The sequence below is a fragment of the Peromyscus leucopus genome, chromosome 3, assembly GCF_004664715.2.
Source record: "Peromyscus leucopus breed LL Stock chromosome 3, UCI_PerLeu_2.1, whole genome shotgun sequence".
Taxonomy (NCBI): Eukaryota; Metazoa; Chordata; class Mammalia; order Rodentia; family Cricetidae; genus Peromyscus; species Peromyscus leucopus.
This window is the reverse complement of record NC_051065.1, coordinates 23,511,077-23,532,175: the sequence shown is the minus strand read 5'-3', so window position 1 is coordinate 23,532,175 and position 21,099 is coordinate 23,511,077. Positions and strand designations below refer to the sequence as shown.

Here is a 21,099-nt window from a genome sequence, read left to right as displayed (position 1 = left end):
AAACTAACTAGCAAACAGGTGAACTGAAAATAGATGCTCTATTAGCAAATACAAGGACTATTTAGATAAGCATTTATAAGAATAATACCATAAAAAAGAATTGCTTGGCAGACTGGAGGTACAGAACACTTTCAATGTGACTACAAAAAAATCCAACAATTCTGATATGAAAAATGGTAAATACTTTCAATGTTCATTATACTGCAGAAAGGGAAATATTGGCAACTCAATGAAGATGAGAAATGAAAACAAACAACCAATTCATAAAAAAATCTAAATAGCCAGTTACCCTAGGAGATAACACCTCATAAAACAACCAAAGAACTGTAAATAAAGGCAGTAGTAAAATGTCTTTTTTTACATAAAAAACATTCAAAGATTAAAAAGATGATTCTCATGGTCATAAGGCTATAAAGAAATAAATAATCCAGAGGCACATTATGACTCTCATGAACCTACACATTTCTTCTACTGAGCTCCCTCTTCCACAAAACTGTAAATATATTTAATATAAATAATTATAAACTTAAATTTATTCTTATTTAAAATGATCTTTTTCTTGTTATTGCTAGAAATATTGATATAAACCAGTATGGATTTATTATGTTATCCATTATTATGTTCATAAGTTTTTCTTAATTTTAAGTAAAATTAAAGTATTTTTATTACTCTAAAACAATCATGGGTCCTAAGCATTAAGTCAACTATGTATAGTAGATTATCAGACTTGAGGGACAGCACCTCATAGCAATATAAAGTTTTCAGTTTTGAGAAAATTTAGTGATATCTACCAGAATTCCAAATGTGTAGCGCTTTAGACCCAACAGTTACAGTTGGAGTAATTTATTCCATAAACATGAAGGCAAAGGTGCATGTTAAAGAGGATTCAGTATATCATTCATTACAACTGGCAAAAGTTTCCAACAGCCCGTTATCCACCAGCAGGGAAGCAGTTAAATTAATTTTGGTACACACAAAAACATATGCATATACATGCACCAATGTGAAGTTCACTATGATACAGTTTTGAATTTAGAAAGCAAAATTTGAGAATAGTATTTAGGAAGATTGAATTACTATTTTACCGCCTCTCTGGAAAGACATAATACAAATCATTATTCTGATACAACTGAGCTGGGAATGTACTTGACTTGAATGAGATTTTACAGTGGCCATTTATTCCAAATAATAATAACAATAATAATATATTTACATTTTGAAGACCAAAAGAAATATTTCCCTCTATGATAGTCTGGAGCTCCTCTGAGAAAGCAATCTTCATGGAAAGCTGAAGGTCACTGAAAGATGCTCAAATAACCAAGCTGGTGTCTATAGTGTCCTAAAAATCAAGAGAGACAGCAAGATTTTTCAAAGCACGCAAAGACAAGAGCAACCAAAACCCCAAAGCACTGAGCTTTCCTCAAGGAACTCTGTTTGCTTGGTCCCTGAAACACAATGAGGTTTTCACCCGGTCCTCACAAAGCTCTCCTGACTCCTGAGGCAGCAGCCCTCCAAAGAACAGGCAGGCGGTGGGAAGACTGAGAAGCAAGGCTCTGGGTGACAGTTACGAGAGTGGCAGTTGGAGCTTGGGGTGGGTGGAACCTTCCTATCAGGAAGTGAAGCCCACTCTATTGATCCCCATGCCAGCCGATGCACTCTCTGTTGGGTCTCAAGGAGACCTACACTCGGGTATTCAAGCCAACTCCATGTCTTGGAGCAAGAGGCTCCATCCATGAGGAAGCTGTCCATCACTTTCCTCTCAGCAAGAGGAAGATGCTCACAAAACTCCAGGGGTCCTGCACCATTATTTCAGATGAGTAAGGCTCATTTCCAGCGAAGTATGAACTGGTCCTTCTGGTAGACCATGATGACTTTCTTTCCCTCCCCCATGATGAGTGGTTGTTACCTACAGGTCACAGATCAATGGGAAGCTCTGGAAGACCTAGATCAGACTGTTTGGTGAGAGAAGACGTGATCAGGTGAGCAGCTACCGAGAGCCCTTCTCTAGGATTTGTAGGGAAGGAGGGGAAACTTGTCCTCTCTGGAGTTTTTGTTTTGTTTTTGTTTTTGTTTTTGTTTTTTTTACTAACTCATTCACTAAACTTAGTGCCTGTTTACTGTGTATAGAGAGCGAGGAAGGGAAAGAAATACAGAAAAGATATATTCCTTCCCTGTGTACAGGGAGACAGTGTGCACGGTGTACTTGTAAAGGAGAAAGAGGGAAAAGTTGTAAGAAAGAACAGCCACTTACAATCATGGAGGTGGAGATGACATGTTGGCTGTTTCTTAGAAAGATGGTGTTAAGGGCTGGAGAGATGGCTCAGCTGTTAAAGGCAAGGCTCACAACCAAAAATATAAGAAAGATGGTGTTAGATATGAGGATTGGGAGGAAGTACAACGCGGGCAATGAGAACTGGGAAGCAAGAATCTTACACAGCGTTGTCCGGTGCTCAGGTCACAGCACAGGAAGTCCAGAAGGCCTGCCTACAGCAGGGGACATAGACTGACCACCCCTCCTCCACCCTGGCCACAAAGAAACGTCAGTGAGAATATGTGCCTCTGCTGTCTTCTTTGGAACCTCACAGTCTCACAGATCCTGCCCATTACCTCTGTGCAGTCCCCGTTCTCTCTGGTGTGTTAGTGTAAACAGTCAACCCCAGTTAATTATGTGTTTTTCCCTCCAGAATGCAGTTAATATGATTTATTTGTTTACACGTCAGGATTATAACTAATGAATTAACTACAGTTTGATCAAAATCCTTTCTCTTCTCATCAACCTCATAGTCTACACAGGTATCTTCTTACATGTAGCCGTGGTTTGCATTCTTAAATGTACTAGTCACTTAAGAACATCAACTGTGTGATTTATGGCCTCAGTTACCTTGCATTTGGCAGGTGAGTAAACCAACTAGAAATTTAATTGCAGAGTCCCACCCCTTTAACATAAAGGGCGAGGATGCACCTAGCCTGTGGATCTGCTGTGGCCTATAATCATCAGGAAACAAAACGTGATCATCTTTTTAAAAACCAGCCTGTGATGTGGTTTTTTTTTTTCCTTTTATTTTATTTTACAATACCATTCAGTTCTACATATCAGCCATGGGTTCCCCTGTTCTCCTCCTCCCACCCCCTCCCCTTCCCCCCAACCCATCCTCCACTCCCCCCTCCTCCAGGGCAAAGCCTCCCCCGAGGACTGAGATCAACCTGGTAGACTCTGTCCTGTGATGTGTTTTATACATACATCTGCTCTATTTTTTCATCTTGAGAGTTTTAACTAGTGAACTATGCAACACATAAATCATGTAAAATGTAAAATCCTGCAAATGATGCCACACACTGAAACTAATAACCACCTAAGGAAGTTGGCTTAGTTTTTTTCCTGTTAGTGTGAAATTTTAAGGCCTTGAGAAGCATTTACTTCTGTTTTAACAGTTTATGTACACACAGCATTACCAAAATTTTCTTACACATCTCATATGTACTAATTGTCTGTATGGTCTAGTTGAACTTCCGCTTTCTCCAGACTGAGTATCTCTCATTGTGTGCTATGGTTTAAATATATTTCCCCAATTTATATGTTGAAACTTAATTGCCAGTATAATAGAACGTATTATGCAAGCAACCGAGAGATGGATGCATTCAATAATCCTATCCAGTTGTAATGCCTACAAACCTCAACAATGATCAGAATGCCAAAGTGTCACTAAATGTGCAATAGTGGCATTCACATTTTGGTGGAACCAACAGCTGTCTAGTTGGACTTAAGACACTCAACAGAAGAGAAATCTCTCTTGGTACTAGAGACCTAGTCAGCCACCCAGGCCTAGTGAAGTCATGGATCTTAAATGAGGTCCTAGTACTGCCACTTGACCAGATCAGCATAATTTCTAACTACATTATAAAAGATCTTTATAGCCACAAGTAAGTGTAATCACCCCTCATCAAAGAAGCTTCTCTTTACAGGAACTAGAGACATTACAGAAAACCACAACTAGATACATTGCAGAGATCAACGATCGTGGAGGGATCAATCCCATTGGAAACATCTACAACACAAAAATCCTGCACCAAAGGCTCATGAAACATCATGGAAGAGGGGAAAGATTGTAAGAGCCAGAGGGCCAGGAAGTCTGATGTGAGACTGTGTCTCCTAGAAATGGCTGCATAAACAAGACCTAAACAATAGCATTATCAATAGCCATGTTAATGTAAAAAGGGGGAAATCTCATGGAGTCCAACCCCCAGACAAATATCTATAAGTAACTAGTGACTACTGAGAGAGAGAGAGAATTAGACTTTCCAGGGATGAGCGCCCCCCAATTGTTTATCAAATACAAACTGGTCAGCCCTGAAATTGTACACATAAAAGTAACAGAAGCAGACTCAGCAGGTTGAATTTATATGTTTGTGCATATATGTATGCATAATTCATTGTTATATATGCAATTTATATGTAACAATCAAAGAAGAGGCCATCAATCTGGGAGGGAGTCAGGAGGGTACTTGGGAGGGGTTGGAGGGAAGAAATGGAAGGGAGAGGTGATATAACTGTATTTTAATTAAAAATATATTTAAAGAAAAAAAAGAACATTTTTAAAAGGTGGACCGTTTAGACAAGAATAGCCAAGGAGGATGAAATCCTGGGGAATGGGACTCAGCAATCAGAGCTGTGAAAAATGTCTGTTCCTCATAAACAAAGTCTCCAGTAATTTGTTACAGCAGCACAAATGGATTAAGACATGTGTTTGTCTGAGATACCTCCCCCAGACACCTCAAGGAGCCTTGGCCCCCTGTGGCTCACAGTCTTCCTGAAGTCCCCCTGAGGGAGGAGAGGACTAGTGAGAGCCTTCATAGGGTGTTGCTTCCTTCTCTCAGCTCTTGAGTTGATCCCCAACATCTTTGCTTCCTAATTTCTGTTGGCCCTTGCAGCCGATGCTGCTGTACTCCGAGGCAGTGCTTCTCAGCCTTCCTAATGCCGAGAACCTTTAACACAGTTCCTCATGTTGTGGTGACCCCCAACCATAGAATTATTTTTGTTGCTACTTACTGTCATTTTGCATTGCTATGAATTGTAATGTAAATATCTGTGTTTTCCAATGGTCTTAGGTGGCCCCTGTGAAAAGTTCACTGGATCTCCAAAGGTCACAACCCACAGGTAGAGAACCACTGCTCTAAGGTATCTGCAGAGGAGTTGCTGCTGCGTGAGGAAGCTACTTGTTGAGTTAGCTCTGTGTGCCACACAGTCACTGATGGTATTAAGCTGGGCAACAGCATCCTCACTGTTGGGGTGGGAGCTCCACCTAAACCCCTGGCACCCTGGCATCCCTATACCCAAAGAGTCTGGAATGTTCTGGTGGAAAATCCACCTCAACTTCCCCCACCCCGGCCCTTCAAAGTCCTCCAAACACAGCTCCTCCCCCAGAGAGGCTCAAGACCACTCCCACAGGGTATTTAAGCTGCACCCCAGAAAACAGACCCGTGGTTCTTCTGTCTCATCCCCATCGCCTATCTGTGGAGCCAGGAGTCACCCAGGAACGCTTTACCCATTAAACTGGCCGGGCCTTTTCCTAACTTGGTCTGATTTGTATTACTGCATCGGTGGAGAGGCCTATCAGCATGCAAAGAAACTTACCACTCACTATAAAAGAACAGCTCAGAAAGGAGGTACCACTGCCAACCCCTGAATGAGACATTGTCCATGGTGAACCCTGCCTCCTGGTGGGAGAAGATTTGAGGGTGAAAAATATTTTTTTCCATTTGATACTTTCACTTTTCTTTTATTGGTGTGTATGTGCACATGTGAAGATTTGTATGCATGCTTGTATGTATGTGATGCATGTTTGTGTTATGGGTACAAATGCACAAGCATGCATTGTGTGTGTGTGTGTGTGTGTGTGTGTGTGTGTGTGTGTGTGTGTGTGTGTGTGTGTTCATAAGTGTACATTCACATTTGGGGACCAGAAGTTAACTTCTGGTTTCATTCCTCAGGAGCTGCTCCCCTTATTGGTGAGACAGGGTCTCTCTGTGGGGTCAGGGGCTCACTGAAGTGGCCAGGCTGGCTGGTCAGTGACCCCAGGGATGCTCCCATCCCCACTGCACTGCACTGGGATTACAAGCATGCACCATAACGCCCAACTTCCCGTGGATCCGAGGGTGGAACTCAGGTCCCCTGTTGGTGCAGCCAGCACTGTACTGACTGGACTATCTCCCCAACAACTCTTTCCATTGTTTCCAAAGGAAAACAATGCATGTGTGGATTGACAAAGAAAAAATGTGAAACAATAGAAAAGGTATTTAAAAAAAAAAGTCCACTTCTATGACCAGCTGTGTTGACACCAATTGTGAATGGTGAATAATTGTTACAGTCTAAATACCAAGAGCCGTATGCAAGACCACCAAAGGAGACCGACTATTGTTATTTTGCTTAAAGTCATGTTGTCAAACTGCCTTATAAATATTTATGTGTACACACATAGGTTTGTACCGTTCTCAACCTTGGTCAGAGAAGCTTCTATTTGCAGAGGGCAGCAGTCAATGCAGAGACTCATGACTAGTTAGCATGCTGAAAATAAGTGACAATGTTTATATATACATATATATGTTTTATTATATATCTATATATAACTATATAGCTCTATCTATATCTATGTATCTATATCTATATATAAAATCCTCCAGACTAAGGCTTAGAGAACATAAAAAAGAGAAGGCAGAAAGAATATGAAGGCCAAAGGATGAGAAAGAGGGCTGTGAAATGTGATCTCCTGGCCGTGACATGGTTGTTGCAGTCATGAACTCACAGGAGCTATGGTTACCTGCACAAGATCAAGCCAGTCAACATTCCAGCACAGACAGGAGAGGGCTATGAGCCCACTCCTACTGAGGAACTATTGGCAGTTGACAGCTGCTGAGAAAGGAGGACATTTTTCTTTGGAGGTATACTCATTGGTAGGATGCTTATACACCCTTGCACATATGAACAGCACTAACTGAACTAAGAGAGAAGGAGGCGGGGGAGGGGGGGAGAGAGGTTTTCCTAAAATTGTGCTGTGCTTAAATATGGCTAAAATAAACCGCCCAAGGTCAGACTCTAGAAATTTGAACCAACGCTGACCAAAATCCAGTCATATTAACTGGATTTCCTTCTTGCACTCACGGAGCCTGCATGGGTTTTGCATATTTGTTGTGGTTCTTTAGCTTGGGATTTCTGTAGGACTCCTAACAGTGGGAATGGGGGTGTCTCTGACTCTTTTGCCTGCTCTTGGGACCCTTTTCCTCCTACTGGGTTGCCTTGCCCAGCCTTGATATGAGGGTTTATGCCTAGTCTTATTATAACTTGTTATGCTTTGTTCAGTTGATATCTCTTGGAGGCCTGGTCTTTTCTGAAGGAGAATGGAGGAGCAGTGGATCTGGGGGAGAGGGGAGGTGGGACAGGAATTAGGAGGAGGGGAGGAAGGGGAGGCTGTGGTCAGGATGTATTGTGTGAGAGAAGAATAAATAGAAAGAAAAACAAAAGAAATGACTGTCTATAAAGTCAGGTGTGAATAGTGGGAAATAAACCACAGAATTAAAACTCCAATCTCCTGCTGAGCCCCTGGGTAATCTCCTGGCAGGCCACAGACCCTCTATGTCCTCTGCAGAGCATCACCCTTTTATCTACTATTAGAACCACTGTACCATTTACTCCAAGGACTTTCTAAAATTCCACACTGAGTCATCTCTCAATGCTTAGCATAAACCTTGGGTCTCCAAATCGTGTTGGTATCTGCAGTCTTATCACTAGTTCCTGAGAAAACACAAGAAAGCATGTCCCCTTTTAAAGTCAAAACCGCAGTGACACATTGTGTTAGATGAGGTGGCCCACACCTGTGATCTCAGTACTTAGGAGGCTGTGATGGAATCTCTGCAAGCTTGAGGCCAGTCTGGACAGCCCAGGATAGAGTGAGATCTTGTCCCCCACCCTATCCCCAACCCCCCCCCCCGAAAAACAGGCCGGGGAAATGACTCAGTCAGGAAAGTGCTTGCCATGAAAGCTTGAGGGCTTGAATCTGAACTCCCAGCATCCACGTAAAAGGCCAGACATGGCGACCAGGACCTGGAGTAGCTTGGACAGGAGGGTTCCTAGGGCTTGCTGGTTATGCCAGTCTAGGCTAAATGGTAAGCCCCAAGTTCTGGGAAAGACTCAAACAAGTAAAAAGGTGGAAAGTAATGGAGGAAGCCCCCCCCCCGCATGTCAACCTCTAGTCTCCACACATGTGCTCATATATGCACACACGTATGTGGTCATACACATATGAACTGTATACGTACACCACACACAAAACAAGAAAACACCACCAAAAATGCAGTTGGTCAACTCAATAAAAACTTTATTTACCTGAAACCAGCACCGATGACTTCCCTCTTTCTTTGGGCTCCTTTCCCAGGGAACTTTAGACTTCCACAATCATAGCCATGTTCAGGCTTATTCTCTCAAAGTCTCTTTTCCAGCTGAAGGGCATATTATATCTGGTTTTGCTAACGACTCTCCCAGAGAATTGCTAGTTTTGCAATGATTCAAATCCAGATTTATGTGTCCAGTTCCTCAAACCAAAGCTCACAGAAAAAAAAATAAATTATTACAGCAATTATTCCTAATTAAAGCTGTATTCAATGCTATCTCCAGTAATGATCTTGGAAACATTTATGCTAGTGTACATTATTTTAAATGTTAGGAAGGTGTGATATGTTGCCTGTTCATTATGCAAATAAGTACATAAAGCCTATGCTAAGCCATAGAAGATACAAATGTCCCAGCTCTGGACCCGACTGTGTCATACAAAGCTGTAATAATTTTTAGTTATACTATTGTAACTTATGAGAAAATTTGATAGTACTTCTGTACATTGCTAATTTCTAGTCCAACTGACCTACTAACTCACAGACCCCTCACATACAATATTCAGTGAACAGCAGTACTACATTGGCCCAAGGAAAATAAGTCACTCACAAGTTAATCTCACGAATCCAAGTCGGTATTTCTGCCCCTTCCTGTTTAAATGTTCCTAATACGGGAATTTCTTAGACCCTCAATTCTTTTGGGGGTTCGAGAGCACTGTATTCAAAAGTTAAGTACGTGAAGTGATCATGTTAAGTTTCACAGATCGAGTAGGTGCTAATACTGATTGGCTCTAGTCTCAGCCTTTTCTCCAGCCCTAACACACCTAGCTTTTTTCCGTGGGTACTGGGGATCAAACTCAGGCCCACAAGCTTGCTCCAGAAATCTGCCTATCCAGTCACTTCCCTAGCCTCCAAAGTAAAAAAAAAAAAAAAAAAAAAAAAAAAAATTCTAAGAGTGTAAAAGGCTCCTGATTAAGACAGCTTAATTTAGCGAAGAAAAGCACAGGATATACGGGTAAATGTGAATCTCGGATCACAATTAGTTTATGGGTTACTCCCACTAAAAAGTTAGTTGTTGTTCATTTGAAATTCACCTTTAACGGGGAATCTTACATTTCCCCCACCAGATGTAGCACTTACAAGAGTGAGTGACAGGCAGCGCCACTTCTGGCGGGTGGGCTCCACCGGCTTCCCAGGCTCCGCCCCGCCCCGGGAGCCCCGCCCCGGGAGCCCCGCCCCGCCCCGGAGCCCCGCCCATCCCCGGAGCCCCGACCCCCGCCGGAAGCCCCGCCCCGGGAGCCCCGCCAGCCCCGCCCCGCCAGCCCCGCCCCGCCCCGCCCCGGAGCCCCGCCCATCCAGGAGCCCCGCCCATCCCGGAGCCCCGCCCCGCCGGAAGCCCCGCCAGCCCCGCCCCGCCCGGGAGCCCCGCCCATCCCCGGAGCCCCGGCCCCCGCCCCGGGAGCCCCGCCCCGGGAGCCGCGCCAGCCCCGCCCCGCCCCGGAGCCCCGCCCCGCCAGCCCCGCCCCGCCCCGGAGCCCCGCCCACCCCCGGAGCCCCGGCCCCCGCCGGAAGCCCCGCCCCCGACGGAAGCCCCGCCCCCGCCGGAAGCCCCGGTCGGCGGAGGTCGGGCTTCGGTCTCCCCGCGGCCCCGGCCACCCCGGGGTCCACCCTCGAGCCCGAGCTGGCTTTCCCGGGAGGTCAGGCGGAGTTTCGGGCCTGCGTCCCCGCGGGCGGCCCAGCACCAGGGCTGGGTCCCGGGCTGCCCAAGGCCGCTTCCCGCTCCCCGGGGGCAGTGGCGGCCGCTGGGCAGCGGCGCGGGCGGCCCAGCACCTCAGACCTTGCCTGTCCCGCTCTTCCAGTCGCCGGGGTGGCGGGCCGACCCGCGGGCGGCCGGCGCCGACGACCGCCATTCCCGTGTCGCTCCGCCCGCGGGGGCCGCCCGAGCCGGCCACCATGCCGCTGGGCCTGAAGCCCACCTGCAGCGTGTGCAAGACCACGTCGTCCTCCATGTGGAAGAAGAGCCCACAGGGCGACATCCTCTGTCACCACTGCACGGGCCGGGGCGGCGGCGGCGGCGGTGGCGGCGCCGGGGCGGCGGGCGGGGCCGGGGTCGCCGGCGCCTTCGGCGCGGCCGCCTTCGCCAGCACCTCGGCCGGCCCTCCGCAGAGCAACGGGGGCGGGGGTGGCAAGCAGGTGAGCTCGCGGCCCCTGGCGCCCGCTGGGCAGAGCCTGGTGCGGTAGCCCGGACGGTGCCTGACCAGCTGCAGAAATGGTCCCCACACAGAGCCCGCAGAGCAGCGCCATAGGCCCCAGGGTCGTGGGCCAAGGGCCTCTTGCCTGTTAAATCCTTGTCATTATGTTGTTAATAAATTATCAGGCCGTTTAAAATGACCGCACTGGAATTCTGTTATGTGTGGGAAACTTTGGGGTGGGGTGCGGTGCGGTGAGGTGCAGTAAATTAGGAATTTTTCCTGTGGGATGGCCTCAAATGAATAGTTCCCGCCTTGGCCTCCACCCACCCCTGTCCTCTTCCCCCTTGTAAGCAGCGCCACCTCTTGGGAGGCCCTGCCCAGGTTGACCCATCTTAGCCCTCAGTTTTTTACAAGTATTTTAACAAAGCGCATCCTCTGGTCTTTGTGAGATTATTAGATTGGCTTTTCTACAGTTTTAATTTCTTTTTCTTTAAATTATGTAACAGAGTAAGCAAGAAATTCACAGAAGGTCTGCTCGGCTCAGAAATACCAAATACAAATCTGCTCCAGCTGCTGAAAAGAAAGTTTCCACTAAAGGAAAAGGGAGAAGGCACATTTTTAAATTAAAAAACGTAAGGTGATTGTGACTGTGTGTTTACTGTAGGGCATTTTGTGTGTGTGGGGGTGTGTGTGGGTGTGTGCGTGTGTGCGCGTGTGTGCATGTGCGGTGTGCCTTGCCGCTGCCTTCTCTATTCGTCATTGAATGCATACCTCTTGAAGGTGTACCCGTTGGGAGCCCTTCCACAATGTACTGGAGGGAAGGTGAGGTTCCCCAAAAGATGAACTCTGTTTAAGAAGCTTGCTATTTATAACGTTAGAAAAGCACTTTCTCTGTTTGTTTTTTCCAGCTTGTACTTTTTCATCTGGAAAATACAATATAAGAGTCTAAGAAATATTGTATAATTTATCTCAATTTCTCACATTCTCTGCAAAGAAAGAAAGAAAGATTATGGTTCTTTTTAAAAATTAATTAAATTAGTTCACTAATGGTTTCATTTATGGCTCTTGATGCATAGTTAACTAAGAAAACTTTTCACTAATGGTTTCATTTATGGCTCTTGATGCATAGTTAACTAAGAAAACTTTTCTGCCTTTTAAAGAGCTAAGCAAATACAGACTTTATCAATACCATATTTGTTATGGTAGTCCCAGAAAAATGTATCTATTGGTTCATGATGAACTTGGTGAATATGAATCCAATTTTTTTTTCTAAATCTGATGTATGTGAAGATTGTTTAAAGTCTCATGCTAGATACATTTATTGTGATGTTTTATTTTTGTACATATGAGACAGTGAATGATGAAGGTTTTTTTTTAAAATCTTGGTTTGGTATTACTTTTGGAACAAAAATGCTTCACTTACTAGTAAACACACTACTAAGGTAGACATACTTCTTTATGAAACAGAGGGGCCCAGATTGTAGACTCTCGTTTAAATATTTATTTTCAGTCTATGTGTATGAGTGTTTTGCCTGCATGTGTATACCAAGTCCCCTCAGGCTAGCAGAGGGCATCAGACCCCTTGGTTCTGGAAGTACCGACAGTTGTGATGTGAGCGGCCATGGGGATGCTGGGGACTGAACTCAGGTCCTCTGCAAGAGCAGCCAGTGCTCTTAACCATTGAGACAGCTCTCCAGGCCTGATTTGTTTCTTTTCTTTTCTAACTTATTTTTTATTGTTTGCATATGAGTGCAGGTGCACATGCCATGACACATATGTGGAGATCAGAGAGCAAATTTCAGGAGCTGGTTCCCTCCTTCCCCCGTGGGTTCCAGTACCCACCTCAGATGGTCAGGCTTGCATGGCAAATGCTTTTACACATTGAGCCATCTCTCCACCAGTGACTCTTCTCTTAGTCTGAGTAATAGTTTTTATAGGAGAAGATTTTTATAATTTAGCTTTCTTAAACTAAGGTTTTTTGAGTAGTCAAAACATTAACATATTTGTATAACAGGTATATTTTCTTTGTAAGTATTCAGCTTGTTTTTCAAGTTATTTCATTATTAATTTTTCTGCATCTTCATTTTTCAAGAATGGCACAAAATCATGGGAGAGGTCATTATTTCATTTTATCCAGGTGGTGGTGGTGGTGGTGGTGGTGGTGGTGATGGTGGTGGTGATGGTGATGGTGATGGTGATACACGCCTTTAATCCCAGCACTCGGGAGGCAGAGGCAGGCAGATCTCTGTGAGTTTGAAGCCAGCCTGGTCTACAGAGTGAGATCCAGGACAGGCACCAAAACTACACAGAGAAACCCTATCTCAAAGAAAACCAAAAATAAATAAATAAATAAATAAATTCATTTTATATTCATCTGTATGTTTTTTATAATTTCAAACCTGTTGTGCTCAGACTTTTAGAGCCAGTGTATTTCTTTATTTGGAATGTTAATGTCTGCTAGAGCTCTGAAAAAGCTCTGTGTTAACTCTTAGCAGCATAGTCAGAAACTTTACCTCTTCTTTTTCAGCACCTTTTAAATTATTGGTAGCAAGTATAGTTGAAAATATTCAACTGCTTCACATCAACATTCAAGAAATCTTTTTTACCCTGTGCATGTGAGTGTGTGTGTGTGTGGATACACTCTTGCTGTATAACCAGACTGGTCCGAAACTTGCCATCCTCTTGCCTCAGGTGTCCAAGTGCTGGGATTACGTGTATGCACCATCACACCTGTCAGAAATTTTTCCTGCATTTTTTGTCACCAAATAACAATGTTTTGTTTTTCTCAAATAACCCAGTTCTCGTATGGTTGGGGAAATACCCATGCATACTATACATACACAAATATTTTTCCTTTTGTTTTCTTACAGCCTATCAAAGCTCCTGAATCTGTTTCTACCATAATTACTGCAGAGTCAATCTTCTACAAGGTAAACTGCTGTGGAGTTACTGAAAGAGCAGTTGGCCTGTTGTACAACGTGCTACTAAAATAGTGGTTCCGTTGGCACGTCACTGCTGCTCTGTGTGTGCAGAAGATGGGGTGCCCTCTTAGTTCCCTCCAGGTGGCTGCTGTAAAACATCAGCCAGAGCTCAGGTGGGAAGGGAGGTTGCCTTTGAGACTGTGATATGAAGGTGCTAAGGAATTGTTCTTAAAACACTAGTGGATAGTGTGGCGCTGTGTAAGAGTGAGTCATCCTGTCCAAAGCGAAGGCATCAGTGTGTGAGGAGGATATGAATGGATGGATGGCGTTGACCGCACTATCTAGTGGGTAGAGCAGGTCAGTGATTCTGAACTGCCTGAAAGGTAGAGGCACCAGGTCCTCTATGTCTGTGTAGGGCTGTTAGCTTGGTGTTTGGTTGTTGTCTCTTGGAGGTCTGCTCTTTTCTGAAGGTAAACGGAGGAGGAGTGGATCTGGGGGAGAGGGGAAGCGTGGGGGAGCTGGGAAGAGTGGAGGGAGGGAAACTGTGGTTGGGATGTATTGGATGGATCTATTTTCAATAAAAAGAAGTTTTTAAAGGTTGGGTTGGAGAGATGGCTGAACAGTTAAGAGCACTTGGCTGCTCTTCCAGAGGACCAGGTTCAGTTCCCAGCACCTACATGGCAGTTCACAACCGTTAGTAATTCCTGTTCCAGGGGATCCGAAGCCGCCTTCTGACCTCCCTGGGCACCAGGCACACATATGGTATACAAACTTACATGCAGTCAGGATGCCCATACACAAAAAAAACAAAAATCTGAACAAGGGTATTCTTAGTTTACTGTCTAAGATTTTGTTGATTAAAATAAGGTCTTCTCTTGGGCCAAAGCAGATACTCATGACTTCAGTGAGGGGTGTTAGAACATAAAAAATGCCTTGAAGGCTGTCATGCCTGGCATAGGCAGCAATCATTACGTTCCTTTGGTGTTTGGGGATCTGAACTGTCATGCAGGAGGCAGTGGTGAGTCTGTGCTTTATACCTGACCCAACTGGACCAAATACCTCATGATACTCAAGTAGTTAGACCTTTGAGTGTATTTATTTTGTTAGTGCACAGGTGTTTTAGTCCAAAAAAAAGTACGTCATAGGCCAGAATTTCGCCTCTATTTCTAGAATTAATAATACATTAATTGCTAATCATAAGATAAAGTTGGGTGTGTGTTGAGTATGTGTGCACACGTGCTTGAATGCTTGTACACACAAGCATGCATCTTATGGATCAGGCAGTGAGCTGAGCATTTCAAGTGTTTTGTTTCATTCAGTCTCCTCTGGGGTGAGTACTGTTTTACTCATTTTATGAATACGGACATTGACTCATGGAGATTAATTAGCTTATCCAAGATAGTGTAGCTGGTAAGTCATGGGCAAGTCAGTCTGGTGCTAGAACCTAAGCCCAGAAATCAGATCTTGGCTACATTGCCTTGGCAATAAAGATTGTAAGTAGTAATTACTTCCTGAGATTATGCACGTTAAACATTTAACAAGATCAGTGAATGGTACAAATGGTCATCATCACAGCTTCAGATTTGTGTACAGCGGGTCATACAGTGTATAGGTTAAGTCTAGAAGATAAAAATTGAGTGTACTAATGATTTCTGTGTGTGCTAATGGAAAACTGTGTGGGACTTGTTATTGTAAGGATCAGTCTTATTGCTATCTACTGCTATGTTTATTAAATAGTAAGACCAAAATACAGCAAAATATTTAAGTAGTGTTGCAGATAGCCAGCATTCTGGACAATTCTCATGGCAGAGTCAGCATCATGGTGGTAAGTTCAAGAGATCAGTGTGAGCGTCTAAGCTGAGCTGGACCCCGTCCAACTTATGAGAGGGAGGAACCAAAGAGGTGGGGCAGTGGTTAAGAGCACATACTGCTCTCTCAGGACCCGAGTTCAGTTCCCAGCACCTGTGTCCAGCCAACCACAGCAACTATGCTCCAACTCCAGGCACCTCCATTCACATGCACATGTACACACACACACACACACACACACACACACACACACACACACACACACAACTTAGAAATAATAAACTCATGAGAGAGAGATGAATGGGGGTCATCGCTAGGACTGGCAGGCAAGAATGTGGGCATGTGGGAAGCAAACAGTAAGTGACCTTTCTGAGTACTGTAGTGTCAGGGCTGCATGATGTTAGCGTGGCCATTCCCAGTCCAGTGGTTCTCACACGTTCACCTCCTTTCTCTCTGCCAGCAAATGGAGAGTGCTTAGATAAAGTGTCTTAGTGATGCTTGCCAGGTATTGTGTGGTAGTCTCCCCTTATCTGCAGTTCCAGCTGTTCTGTTTTATTGCTGGTTATTATTAGTTCTAGTTAGTACTAGTTACTGCTGTTAATCTCTTACCCAAATTATAAATTAGACTGTATCATGAGTATGGACATATAGGAGGAAAATCTGGAACGCCTAAAGTAGCAGTATCCAAGGCTTCAAGTATCTCCTCGGGTATCAGCATGTGTCCCCCGCACATAAGGGGGGACTGCTGTACACACTCATGGGCTAGGCGGTGCTTGCCACTGAGACTTCACCAAGACCTTATCTTTGCATTGCATCTTTATTTTCACACTGTTACATATTTGTGATTCATACTCAGCACAGATCTGAGTGCCTGTGACAAAACAAATACAACCTTTTATAATTGGGGCAAAATTATATGTGTGAACATAACAGATAACAAACATAAACTTTATCTGATAGGTAGCTTAGAACCTTGGAATAGTAGGGGCAGGACCAGCTGATGAGAGCTGTGGACCAGTAAGTAGTAGATTGTAGCCTGCAATAACAGTACACATTCATTGGGACGCAGAGGTGAGTCACCCCAGACACATGATCAAGCATCCACTAGGAGAAACCCCTGGTCTGTCAGATGCCTGTGTTGCAATTGAATTACTGGAAGTACTCATGCAGAATCTTTTTATGGTTAAACTTCATGTATCTTAGCAGCTTTGGCTGCTACATAAGCCTTGTTTCGAGGAAAACACACATTGTTCCTACAGTTGAGGAATGTATGACCTGTTGAGGACTATGCCCACTTAAGTTATTCTGCATATCATAAAGATCAGCCATTACGGATAATCAAAGGTGACATTTTTCCAGCTCAAGATCCAGGGAATAGTACTTGGGATGGATAGTGGAGGCATAGGGAGAATTCAATACTGGAGTTATACAGATTAGTTAGATATAAAGTAGAACAGAAAGTGAATGTATCATAATTATATTGTGGGGAGATATAAAACAGAAAGGGCATGGAGGAGACAGTTGTCAGGGAGGGCAATGTGTAGAGTCTAGTCTCACCAAGCAAATGCTGGTTTCTAAGGTCGTGCAGGAAAGCTGCTAAGCTACTTAGTGTGGGTGTATAGTTAGCAGTTTCTGCCTTGTGTGGACTTGAGCAATAAGTCCTTTCTACAGCTTAATGACTGGCTTAAAAAAAATTAGGAATAGTACAAAGGATTTTTAGGCCAGTAAAACTACTCAATGATATGATCATAGTAGATGCATGTTATGCATGTCCCAGACCCAGAGATTAAATAGCACCTAGATTAAGGTTAATTTATGATGTTTGAGTCATGATGCAATGTGTAGGTCCATCAGTTGCCATAAGTGTCTCGCTCTGATAATGGGGGTCACAGATAATGTAGGATGCTATTTATGTGCCCGGTAAGGACACTAGGGGAAATTCCCTAGCTCTGCCTTCCATGAGTTTGTTGTGAATTCAGAATCATTCTTAAAAGTGAAGTCTTTCTTTTAAAAGCAGAGACAGTACTTTCATGATACAAAAATCAAAGAATTTATATAAAGAAATATTTCCCTGGTTGCAAATTGTCTTGTGTATCTATGTAATTATTTTTCATTCAGAAGTGAAACAAATGTCAACATAATGTAAAACATTAGTACTCAGACCTTTTTTTTTTTTTCTATTTTGAAATTTGCTTGATGATGCATGAAGTTTTGTTCGTGGCTGTGATCTGTTACTGTTTTAAATACAAGATTATCTTCTGTTTCCCCCAGGGAGTGTATTACCAAATTGGTGATGTTGTTTCCGTGATTGATGAGCAAGATGGAAAGCCGTACTATGCTCAGATCAGGGGTTTTATTCAGGACCAGTACTGTGAGAAGAGCGCAGCACTGACCTGGCTCATTCCTACCCTTGCCAGCCCCAGAGACCAGTTTGATCCTGCGTCCTATATCATAGGTAAGCTTGACTAAACAGCACGGCTCTTCAATGTAGTTAATTCTTCAGTGCTTTATAGAGGAATGTTAGTCTGTGAGCTGTCATAGCAAAATGCCGCAGGTTCTTCTGAAGGGTGGAAGTCAGAGCAAGGCACTGCGAAGATGGCTTTGAGGTGAGACCTTGATTCCTGGCTTGCAGGTGGCTGCCTTTTTGATGTGCGACACTCTCCCCCCCCCCCATGGTCATTTTTCTGTGTATGCACATTGAAAGCTCTCCATTACCTCATGTAAGGACACCAGCCTCCACACCCAGTACCAGAAAAGAATATTTTACTTTTCAATATAATCCTGGTTTTATAAAACATCTTGCCACACTTGTTTGTTTTCATTGTAAAAGAGAATTCTACGACCTCTATCGTGAAGGTGTAATTCTGTCCCTAGACTTTGCCAGGCTATGGCTCCTTCATAGCCAAGCTTAGTTTTTCGCTGCCTGTCACCCTCTCTCGGTTTTGTTTTTGTTTTAATTAATGAATTAATTTGCATGCTCCCTCCTCCTCCCTGTCGTCCCCACCCTCCCCAAGTCTACCCCTCCATTTCTGCTCAGAGAAGGGCAGGCCTCCCATGGATATCAACAAAGCATGGGATATCAAGTTGTGGTAGGACTAAGCACCTCCCCATGCATTAAGGCTGGGCAAGGCAATCCAGTAGGAGGAGTAGGGTCCCAAAAGCCAGAGACAGCCCCTGCTCCCACTGTTAGGAGTCCTGCAAGAAGACCAAGATACTTAACTGTCACATATATGTAGAGGGCTCCTGGTTGAAGGGCATCTGTCTTATCAGATAGAGATCCACTTTTTTAAAATTATTAATAATTAATTTTTTCCAGCCCAGTCACAGTTTCCCCTCCCTCCCTCCTCTCTTCCCAGTCCCTCCCTCAACGCCCCCCCTTTCCACATCCACTCCTCTTCCTTTCTCTTTAGAAAAGGGCAGGCCTCCCATGCATATCGCCTAGCCGTGGCATAGCAAGTTGCAGTAAGATGAGGCGCCTCCTATCCTATTAAGGCTGGATGAGGCAACCCAGTAGGAGGAAAGGATCCCAAAAGCAGATAACAGAGTCAGAGACAGCCCCTGCTCCCACTGTTAGGAGTCCCACAAGAAGAGCAAGCTACACAACTGTAGCATATGTGTAGAGAGCCTACGTCAGTCCCATGCAGGCTCCCTGGTTGTTGGTTCCGTCTCTGTAAGCCCCCATGAGCCCAGGTTAGTTGATTCTGTGTGTTTTCTTGTGGTCTCCTTGACCTCTCTGGTTCCCATAATCCTTCACTTTTTTTAAAATTAAAATACAATTATATTATTTTCTCCTTTCCTCCCTCTAGTTCTCCCATGTACCCCATCCCAATCTTTCTCAAATTCATGGCTCTACTTCTTTTATTGTTATTTAATTGCTGTATATATTAATGTATATTCCTAACTGCATAAATACAACCTGCTCAGTCCATTTGATGTTGCTTTATTCCTGTGATTTCAGGCCTGACCATATTGGTAGTACATAACCAATGGGTGTGTTTTAGTTACTGTTCTGTTGCTGTGAGGAAACACCATGACCAATTCTCTGACTCTCAGTATTCCTTAGTTGCCTGTAGTTCTTTGTCAAGAGTTGAGGGGGCCCACTCTTGGATTTATTTGACCCTGGTTACTTGTCTAATGGTCCCATCTCCAGCACATAATATAGAAAGATAGACCTTCAGCTTTTAGAGGCTTGAGAACACCGTTTAATCAGAATAAAAAAGGCATAAATGTCAGTAAGTACAAAAAAGTAGGGAGCATTATGGGCATTTTATGTGGTTAGTATTTGATTGTCATCTGTTACTATGGGCTAGAACAATGTGTACCTAAAATTTGGTGTGGATAAGATTTGTTTGTGTGACCCAGGCCTAAATTGTATAAAAAGAATTATACAATTATACAATATAGGTTATATAGGTTACCTATAAAATTATTCAAAAACAATTTCTAAAAGAACTTTCCTAATTATTTCTAAAAACAATAAATTCTCAGGATATGCCCCTCTACACAGCATTCATGACATCCTGTTCTTAAAAAAAAAATTTAAAAAAATAATTGTTGATGGTTGAAATGGCACACTATACTCTGTTATCATTTCAAGGTGTTCAAAAGATAGAGTACAAATAATTCGTGACAGGCTCAAAAAACGACGACTAATCTGCGTGTTCATAGTTATTCTGTACTTTTCATTCTTTCTGTAACGGGCACACATTCATTTGCACCCCAAAAGGAAAGACATTTCTTTTAGTAAGAACTCCAAGGACAACTAATATCCCCCTTGTTATTCTCACTCACGTCAGGCTTGTTGTATGACCAAACATGTCTTGTGCCTGTAAGTATGGAACCCGCAGAGGCCACTATGTTCTGAATCCTTCTGGACTCCTCTCAAGTTTGAGGTTCTGCCCTGCCCTACATAATGTCACATGGTGGGAAGGTCAGAGCACTGGCTCTGGAACAGACTATAGGCTTTCCTAGCCAGCTGATAGAGGAACCTCACCAGTCTTTAATCTGTCTTTCCTTGTTGTACTTATATGTAAAATAGGAAAAAATAGTGCTCCGTGAGGAGTCAAAGTTTAGAGAGATATGAAGTACTTAGAACAGTAAAGGCACTTCATAAACTGTAAATATTCAGTATTAGGATCCTTTCTTAGCTGAGTCACTTTGTTGTGGGAGGATGCTATATGCTTTAATGAGTTGAGGTAGAACAAATAGTAGAATGTGACTTCAGAGGAAGACGTTTCAAGGACTAATGTCAGGTCGGTCATTCTGAGTGCTTCCTTTTGGTGTCTAAGAAAGCTAACATTTCATAAAAATGATACCCATGTTTGAAACTGTTTACCTTTTCCATTGGCTGCCTCTTAGGGCCAGAGGAAGATCTTCCAAGGAAGATGGAATACCTGGAATTTGTTTGCCACGCACCTTCTGAGTATTTCAAGTCAAGGTCGTCACCATTTCCTACAGTTCCCACCAGACCAGAGAAAGGCTACATATGGACTCATGTTGGACCTACTCCTGCAATAACTATTAAAGAAACAGTTGCCAACCACTTATAGTTACAAAGCCAAACCTGAGGCATGTTTAGTTAGCATGTTTGAAGCTTTGGTTTTAATCCCTAGAACATACACACACACCCCAAAATAAAACCAGATTTCCATTTTTCTTTTATTTTACTATAATGAGATATGCCACACAGTTTTCTCTTAAAATTTTTTTTCTTTAAGTTTTTGAGACAGGATCTCACTGTGTAGCCCAGGCTGGCCTGATCTTGAGATGAGATGCCCTGCCTCTTCCTTGAGTGCTGG

The 21,099-nt window shown here is 43.7% G+C and overlaps 3 protein-coding genes and 1 long non-coding RNA gene across 6 annotated transcripts in view; 2 read left to right on the top strand and 2 right to left on the bottom strand.

Annotated features, from left to right (window-relative positions):
• LOC114688196 (protein lifeguard 2-like) overlaps nt 1-9,563 on the bottom strand; it is a 43,210-nt gene extending 33,647 nt beyond the window's left edge. Inside the window, exons 1-2 of one of the 3 annotated variants that reach the window (XM_037203524.1) lie at nt 8,378-9,563; nt 1,214-1,339 (exon numbers count right to left, since the gene is read on the bottom strand). In XM_037203524.1, the coding sequence (XP_037059419.1) occupies nt 1,214-1,215 (2 nt within the window). In that variant the 5' untranslated portion in view covers nt 1,216-1,339; nt 8,378-9,563. Of the gene's footprint in view, nt 1-1,213; nt 1,340-1,468; nt 1,579-8,377 lie in introns of those variants that run through there. The other 2 variants (XM_028862820.2, XM_037203523.1) reach the window with 2 other exon arrangements.
• Nucleotides 1,590-5,723, top strand: LOC119087579. The gene is made up of 3 exons (XR_005091039.1): nt 1,590-1,979; nt 3,964-4,106; nt 5,107-5,723. It is a non-coding gene; the product is annotated as an uncharacterized LOC119087579 (long non-coding RNA).
• Nucleotides 9,476-10,334, bottom strand: LOC114687308 (collagen alpha-1(III) chain-like). Its single transcript, XM_037203475.1, is given in 3 exon segments — nt 9,476-9,891; nt 9,894-10,074; nt 10,122-10,334. Coding segments are annotated over 3 exon segments (810 nt in total).
• On the top strand, nt 9,983-20,973 carry Gatad1 (GATA zinc finger domain containing 1). Its single transcript, XM_028862826.2, has 5 exons — nt 9,983-10,572; nt 11,078-11,203; nt 13,442-13,501; nt 17,573-17,756; nt 20,660-20,973. Exons 1-5 carry the CDS (start codon nt 10,333-10,335, stop codon nt 20,848-20,850), a joined length of 801 nt encoding a protein of 266 aa, XP_028718659.1. The 5' UTR covers nt 9,983-10,332; the 3' UTR covers nt 20,851-20,973.
• Nucleotides 20,974-21,099: the final 126 nt, after the last annotated feature.

Excerpts from the sequence above, each read along its gene's own strand:
- Gatad1 (XM_028862826.2), top strand. The coding sequence starts at position 10,333 with ATGCCGCTGGGCCTGAAGCCCACCTGCAGCGTGTGCAAGACCACGTCG. Across the intron at positions 10,573-11,077 it reads GGGGCGGGGGTGGCAAGCAG|AGTAAGCAAGAAATTCACAG; the intron begins GTGAGCTCGCGG and ends ATTATGTAACAG. Across the intron at positions 13,502-17,572 it reads CAGAGTCAATCTTCTACAAG|GGAGTGTATTACCAAATTGG; the intron begins GTAAACTGCTGT and ends TGTTTCCCCCAG.